Here is a 7,965-nt window from a genome sequence, read left to right as displayed (position 1 = left end):
GGCGTACAAATAGAGGAGAAAATTGCTGGGATAGAAAAAGCCTGCTATTGCTGCTGAAAGCTGCTCCTGTTTCTGCCCATTTATGGTTTTACTTTGGCATATCCCATCTTCAGCTTTGAGGTTTACGGGCTGGCTACTCTCCCTGGCCAGGTCCATCGATCTTTCCTCTAAGTCCGGTTTTACATCACTTCTTTCTTTTGTTACTCAAGCATCTACTCTTTTTTCTTCAACCTCTTATAAGCCTCCTTAAATGTCCTCTTAGGCTGTTTAAAGGTTAAAATCCTGCTCTGTTTGACAGCTTCACATATCATCTGTATCTGTTTGTTCGACGATGGTTGAATATTTAACAGCCAGATAAAAACATAGAGTATTTCAAAATGACATCATCATTTATCAACATTCCCCCGTCTACACAACTAAACCCACGGGAAGTGGTTTCCCCAGTCTGCTGTGGGAGGAGTTTACTGGCCCTTTGGGATGAATCAGATTGTTCTTTGATTGGTTGAAATATTTGCCGTTTACATGCGTGTTTGTTTACATAAGGATGTGACCAGAATTTTAACCAGGAGTGCTGTGAGGGGCGGGGCTCACACACAGCCCATGACACAGCCAGGTCAGGACACTCCGCGTGCAGCAGTGTAGCAGCAAAATGAATAATATAGAGACAAGCAGGAGACAACGTGTGACTTAGTTGAGGGGAATTTGAAGTTAAATGGAAGTGGTTGCGAAACCTAATTCCAAATCTCCGGTGTGGGAATATTTTGGATTTAAGCCAAATCAACGAGGCGAACCTACGGACTTGAATGAGCCGGGGGGTGTGTCGCATTTGTTTTAAAAAGGTAGCAACAAAAGGTAGCAATACGACCAACCTTAAACTGCACCTGAAACACAACCTGTCCTACCCATTCCGTTTTCCCAGTTGGGAGCAAACACGGCAGCTGGAGATGGAGAGCCCCCACCTTCCCGACAGTTTACAATCAAATATGCATTTGCCCGACAATGCAAACATGTTTGTGTTCCTTGCTCGAAAACTTTGAAATACAGATTTGGATATGGCATGTTGAGGCATCTGGGTCTTTGTATGGATAGTAGACTGTACACTTGACTGTTTTTTTAAGGAGTCTTTTTTTTTAGATAGATAGATGGATAGATAGAGAGAGAGCTCTGTTTTCCAGCCTCAGTCTATTTAATTTGTTTTTTTGGTTGTGTGTGAGTTAATTATTTTTTTATAATTTAATGAATTTGTTTTATTTATTATATATAATTTATATATTTGAATATTATTTCACATGTCATTTGCAATGTTGAATGTTCAATACAAAGTTCTGTTTGAAAGGATACTTGAATTATTATTATATATTATCATTATGTCAGTGGTCTAAAATGGTCTTACAATGGTTCCGACAATATTCTCGTTTATCGCAATAATTTCCGGGATAATATATCGTCCAACAACTTAATTATCGTGACAGGCCTACCTACAACCCGGAAATAAGTTTGCATTTTACAGCTTCCGGTTCTCTCGTCTGGAAGTCCATTTTGTTTGTGGTTAGATGCCTGAAACAAGGTCTGTTGTTAACAAAGGTTACACTTTTTGTTCTACGACTTAATCGGTAATTATCGCACTGGTAAATGTCCTATCTTGTATGTGTTGCTGACAAGTGACTAAATGAGAAGACTAAACGTCACGTGACCATTAGCCACCTTTAGCTTAGCGGTGGTAACGCCGAACCATGCGACCATGATGTAGTTCGTTCATAGCATAACATTAGCTTTTTACTTCTGGCGACTGCATTTACATTTAAAAAAAATCCTAAAGTGGTGTTAGTATGTGGAGAACCTGCTGAACAAATTGTGTTAGTATCATAAAAGTGTGTTTGCCACACAGCTTATTTTCTGCTTTACTTTGAAATCTAATGGAAAAATCCCATTGCTTTCACTGCACTACTCTATAGGCTTTAAATGAACAACGTGTTGTTTGACTTTACTTCAAATGTTTCTACCAGATCCAAATGAAGATGACAATAATTTCAATTTTATGAATATAAATAGTTTTTAAAAAAAAATAAAAGTGGCATTTCACTGGTATTATGGTTCTGCTGCTAAATATCTGGTACTGTAACACCCTTATAGGACAGAAGGGCAAGAGGTCAGAACTGAAGCAATGCTTGTCAGGGTCATTCATAAGCTCATTACAGAGGACATTATAATAAATATAACTTAAGATCTCTGTAGACGTTTTCCTCTCTCCATGCACGCAACTCCAGAATAGCCTAATGTAATCATATGGGAGATGGATGACCTTAGTCTATTTCTATAAATGTTTATTTCCCTCTACAGTAAAAGCCTGCCATTGCAGATTCTCCGTGTGTGTGTTGCATGGCATATCTCATCATAGTGTAGAATGATTTATTGAAGAGGTGCAGTTCTAATCTAATCTAATCTTCATGGGTTGGCAAAGGGTCGAGAGGAGGGGGAGGGGTGGAGGGAGGGAGAAAAAAAAAGACAAAGGTCTAAAAGAATATTGACAGGCTGCACAGTGGAAAAATAGCAGCAGTGAGCAGCATGGCCCTTCCGTCACTTTGTGCCTCAAACATGGATCTGACACAGCGCTGAGCTATCGAGCTCTCTGTTGCTGGACGCTGATTGCTCATGGCTGTAGCACAGACTGTTGGAATTAGAATGGGAAAGGGAGCTGAGACAGCAGCATATTGACTGGCATTGACAGTGGATTGAGAGGGAGAGGGAGGGGCTTATGATGGAGGAGGTATCGACGGATAAAGACAGCCAGAGATAGAGAGAGCCCTTTCTCCCTCTAATAGGATTATTGTGTAAATGTGGTTGTCTGAAGGACTGCCCCTAGAGCAGGGCTATTCAACTGGCGGCCCGCGGGCCAGATGCGGCCCAGGACCAACTCCCGAGTGGCCCAGCCTCCCGTAGCCAAATTCCTACACTAGTACAGACCTTGAACGCAACACTCCGCATTTCATAGAAACCACCAAACCACAACGTAGCACGTTTTTTGAAAGTGCATCTAGTGGTGCTAGTAACGGTGGTCCTATGATAGCAACTCTAAAACATGTCTCTCTCAACTCTGAAGCGTAAACAGAGACAAAACGGTCATTGATCTTGTGGAGCAGATCCAAGTCAAGCTGGACCTTTTCGCGACCGACTTGAGCACGGGTTGGATGCTGCATTTTCCGACGCTCCCCAAACACATCACATCTCCGGCACAAATCACGGACGTGATGACAGATTTCATTGCGAGGTTGAAAGAGAACTTTGCCGGTCGATTGGATGGACTTGCTCTGCCCACAGAGGTGATGATGGGCTTTGCCAGAGACCCCTTCACTGTTGCAATAGAGGGGGACGTATCAACCCGAGCAAAGGAAGTGGTCCCCTGCATCGACAAGGGGAAATATACACTGGAACTTATTGACATGCAGCGCACTAACGGGCCAGCGAAGTTTTGGAGTGATGTCAAAAAACAGCAGTTCCCTAACGTTCAGAAAGTAGCGATCTGTGTGCTCAGTATGTTTGGATCAACATACACATGTGAATCAAGCTTTTCACACATAAACTCAATCAAAAGTAGCACTCGCTGCTCCCTGACTGACAGCACTCTTCACCAATGTCTTAGGATTGCATTGACATCCTATGAGCCAAAAATCACTGCTCTNGCACTGTTTTGAAATGCCGCTCCTAAATTACCCTTATTCGATAAAGCCACGCTCGCATTGCAGATAAGACAGATGGACTTTGAATTGGAATGGATACAAAAATAATCATCCTCCCACTCGGAGTGAAAATTATATATTTTGGGCTTTTTTGCTTCTGCCATAATTGGGGTCTTGTGCGTGTGTGCGGACTGTCACTCCTGTTGACACGGACAACTTCAGTGACGGCCCGTCACATGGGGTCACGCCGGCCAATCAAAAAGCTTTGATGCGTACAAGTGCATTATTCTGGCACAGGAAGATTATGTTAGGACATTAACAATAAAACAGAATATTGTTGTTCTATTTTTAGACACATCTCGCATCTCGACCGGTATGGTATCTCCCGGCCGATCGCGATCGACTGGTTGGGCACCCCTGGTATAGGACATAGGATACATGTTATTGTTTAGCCATCAAGTACATATTTTAAATCTATTTTCCTCAATGTGCTTTGCAAAAATTGAAATTCAAGCTTCTTTCCTGTTTTTCTGCCCTTCACCAAAGACTATCGTTCTTTGTGTTTTTTGTTTAAGGTGAAGAAAAAGAACGACTGAAAAAAGAACAAAGTGAAGGTGTCTTTTAGTAAAAATGTAATATTAAATGTTTCCCTCGCTGTTGACCTTAGCTGTGTGTGAAAAGTCTTACATGGAAGTTGGAGATGTGCTCTCTGTCCAGAGGCTTGGTGACAGACAGCTCGCCTGAGATTGGGCTGATGATGAAGATGCCGGTCGGAGGCTGGTCGGCCCCGGGGCCCGTCACACTGTAACGCAGCATCCTGTTGTTATCTCTGTCTGAGCGAATCTGAAACACAGGCAAACAGGGGAAGAGCAGGGGAGGATTTACAATTAATTTCCAACACAGGATGGAGTTGGAACAAGTAATAGTTAGTAATAGATAGTACAGTCATTTTAAAAGTCCCTGCTTTGACTGCTGTCAGAGTTGTGTGGGAGACTTTTCCTCCCAGTTAGAATGACTGCCTGTTTAATGGTAAGAATACAAATATACACGAGTGAAACTAAACTTTATGATTGTGGCCTGGATGTGTCTCATATGTCGGTATGATTTTAGGATTGTAAAAGCAACACTCAGCCAATGCTTGAGGCTGCTGCATCGTAACTACAGAAAATCTGATTGGAACTGAAGTCAAAGTAAACTATGATGCGTGGTGCACCATTTATATCCTGCTCGCTGTCCATATGATCAGAACCAAGAAGAGGAAGGCAGCTCTGCAAAGACAACGCTCAGCATAAACTCAAGCATGTTTACAAAACACAAAAATACAGGTTTTACTGCAACGCCATTTCATCCACGAAAAAATCAGCAATGTTATTTGTACTATTATATAGAAATGGATGGGGAAGAATATATTATGTTGACATATTCCTCAACATACTACTGTACTCATAGTAACAGGATCACTCACAAATTAGTCCCATGAGCTTATCAGCACTTGTGACATGTAAAGGATAGGCTATAAGTGTTAAGTCAAATGTGCCATGAAATCTCATGCAATAAAAAAATCTATTGAAATCTATAATTAGTATTTTCATAACAAATCAATCTGACACTGACAACACTTAATCTTAATGGAGTGTTAGCCTTAGCTTGAGCTAGCTTTTAGCCGTAGACCCCAAAATAAAGCGTTTGCAGCTGAGACTGCTTCAAAGGAGATAGTACAACTGATGTGAGTAAGTTTACTTCGCTTTTGTTGAAGTGTATTGAACATAATGTAAACTGAGGAGTCTGATCTATTTGGGCACCCTTTTAACTTAGAAGTTAACCATGACTCAACATCAGAGACCATTGTTGTATATGTCACTCCCTCATTTACAGCCATCTCTCTCTGTCTCTGATGAAGGCTTAAAAATGGCCCAAAACTTTACTAACTAGCTTTAGGAGCTTTCAGCAGAATCTTAAGTTCCAGACTGCGGTCAGGTGATGACACCTGAGCCAGCTCTATTCGCCAAATAAACGCTGTGACATGCAGTCAAAATCTTGGACAGCTGGTTGCATATTTTGTTACATATGCCGCTCGCCTAGGACCACAATGAGATTCCTTTCTCAAATATCACAAAGGTATTTCATGTGTAATGTATCAGTCCCAACTACATGGCTGGAAGCAAGTAAGAGAAGAAAGAAAACATGTCTGGTGCTGATGTCGCTTTCACAAAGAAAGGTCTGAGAATCGAGATGCTTGTCTGGGTCAGGGCTTGCTTGTGTTATATTCGACCTAAAGATACAACATCAGGTATTTGTACAGCTTTTATATACTATATAACTTAAGAATTAAGCTAATTTAATTTAATATTAACATAATTTAAAAGGAATCCTCCAGGGCTCAATTATGGGTCCTCTGCTTTATCTTCGTAATTTCCCCCAAAAAGTATTATTATTAATTAATTAATCATAATTCCATCTCATTGAAGCCAGAATTGAATGCATTAACAGCATAAAAAGCAGAGCAAAATTATCAAATATATGTTGTTAATCGTCCATAAGGTGCATGTAAAGCAGCTAATAATGATCTTACTTTGTAGGCCTTATAATGAATCTAAATGAAGAGGCTTTAGTCCCAGCTGGATGAAAGTTAGTCTATGCTTTTATCTCCAGTTGCTTATTGCATTGTCTTCTCTACTGTGCCTTGCATTGTTCCATAGCACATCCCTGAAGTCAGACTTTGAAGGTCATCAGGCACGGGCCTTTTGTGTTGCACGGGTTAAATGCAAAGTTGGTGAAGCTTATTTTTGTTTCTATGCTCCTAGCTGCTGAAATATTGTCAGTCCAGCTTAGGTCCGCCTCGCTGTTAACATTCAAAAACAGACTAACAACATCCCTTGGTTACCGTGCATTTAATTAGCTGTATATCGTTGCGGTTGTCTATTTATATTGCATTTGAATGTTTAACTACAGGTTTATGTATCTCTGTGTTTAATGTTGTCTGCTTGTTTGTTAACCTCATAGTATTTCCTTTAATATGAATGTGCTATGTAACTGTTGTTTTCTTGTTTCCTTGCTACAGGACTCGTCAGTGAAGAGTCCTCACTGCTACGGTTAGACAGGCCTTCTTCTTTGTGTGTGCAAGTGTGTGTGTGTGTGTGTGTGTGTGTGTGTGTGTGTGTGTGTGTGTGTGTGTGTGTGTGTGTGTGTGTGTGTGTGTGTGTGTGTGTGTGTGTGTGTGTGTGTGTACGCGTATGTCTTACTCTGACGAGGTCCTCAGGGAACTGTCCTCGTGAGTTTTCGGCGACGTTGATAGGCGGAATGACCCAGTCCCTCTTTACCCGCCTCAGAGTGCCATCACCCCTGACAACCATGCTGCGCCATGGAAACAAGATCTCTGGTACCCGCTGAGTCAGTGTTACATCATCAAGCTTTACCTGCAGAGACAGTAAACAAGTGTTGTGTACTTGGCTGCACACACACACATACATACACACACATACACACACAGCTGAGCTTCAGGGGAGGCTTGGTGACTCAGGGTATTTCTGACCTCGTTCCAGTAGCTTGGATTAATGCTCTCATTATAGTTTGTCTGATAAACGACCACCACCTTCCAGTGTCTGTGCACGTGTGCGTGTGTGTGTGTTTGGGTGTGTTTGTGTGTGTGTGTAGCTACACTGCAGGATCTACAGTGGATAATAAGTCAAAGAAAAGCTTCTCATTGGCCCCACCGCCCAAAGATTACCTGCTGCTTATGCATTACATTGTAAAACCTACAAACAAAAGAAGATTAAAAAAAATGTTATTACGTAAGAGCGAGGTTATCAAGTAATTTACCAACTCCAACAAAAAAACAAAACAAGAGAAGTAGAGAAGAAACAGTGCAGTTCAAAGAGTAAAGGAGTTTATATTTCTTTGTGATTGAATTATATTCATTATAGTTTCATCTACAGTTAACAAGAATGATCGGACTAGGAACTGCGTGAGAATAGAAGAGTAGGTTATTAATGACAGTCTTGTCTCAAAGTAAGTGATTTGATCTGCATCTTCAGTTTGATCTGTCACATTCAGTGTTCCTTACAGTGACTCTGTTTTAGTTTGGAGCTTCTGGGTAAATCATTGCAATTCTTTCAAATGATAATGTTCTTTCTGATTTTCGTTGGGCTAGAGTCAAAGTAATGCAACACTATTTCAAATGAAAAGCCTTCCAGGAAAGTGGAAGACGTTGGAAGACTTTACAAAGAGAATATCATAACAGTAATTGAAAAATGGCAAAGTCCTACAGTATATGCTGAATGAAAACAAT

At 41.0% G+C, this 7,965-nt stretch overlaps 1 protein-coding gene across 1 annotated transcript; it reads right to left on the bottom strand.

Moving 5' to 3' along the window:
* Nucleotides 1–4,340: 4,340 nt before the first annotated feature.
* LOC104962297 (cadherin-2-like) lies at nt 4,341–7,095 on the bottom strand. Its single transcript, XM_010790730.1, has 2 exons — nt 6,920–7,095; nt 4,341–4,520 (listed from the first exon to the last, which is right to left on the bottom strand). Exons 1-2 carry the CDS (start codon nt 7,028–7,030, stop codon nt 4,341–4,343), a joined length of 291 nt encoding a protein of 96 aa, XP_010789032.1. The 5' UTR covers nt 7,031–7,095.
* Between the last annotated feature and the right edge of the window lie 870 nt (nt 7,096–7,965).

The sequence above is a fragment of the Notothenia coriiceps genome, unplaced genomic scaffold (genome assembly GCF_000735185.1).
Source record: "Notothenia coriiceps isolate Sejong01 unplaced genomic scaffold, NC01 NC01_scaffold00034546, whole genome shotgun sequence".
In the NCBI taxonomy this organism is placed as follows: domain Eukaryota; kingdom Metazoa; phylum Chordata; class Actinopteri; order Perciformes; family Nototheniidae; genus Notothenia; species Notothenia coriiceps.
The sequence above is the reverse complement of the archived record's forward strand: the minus strand, read 5'-3'. Positions and strand labels throughout refer to the sequence as shown.

What these genes read in the sequence shown, in the direction of transcription:
- LOC104962297 (XM_010790730.1), bottom strand. Translation starts at nt 7,030, where the DNA reads ATGGTTGTCAGGGGTGATGGCACTCTGAGGCGGGTAAAGAGGGACTGG. An exon ending in TCCCTGAGGACCTCGTCAGA is followed by an intron (nt 4,521 to 6,919) that starts GTAAGACATACG and finishes CCTGTGTTTCAG; the next exon opens with ATTCGCTCAGACAGAGATAA.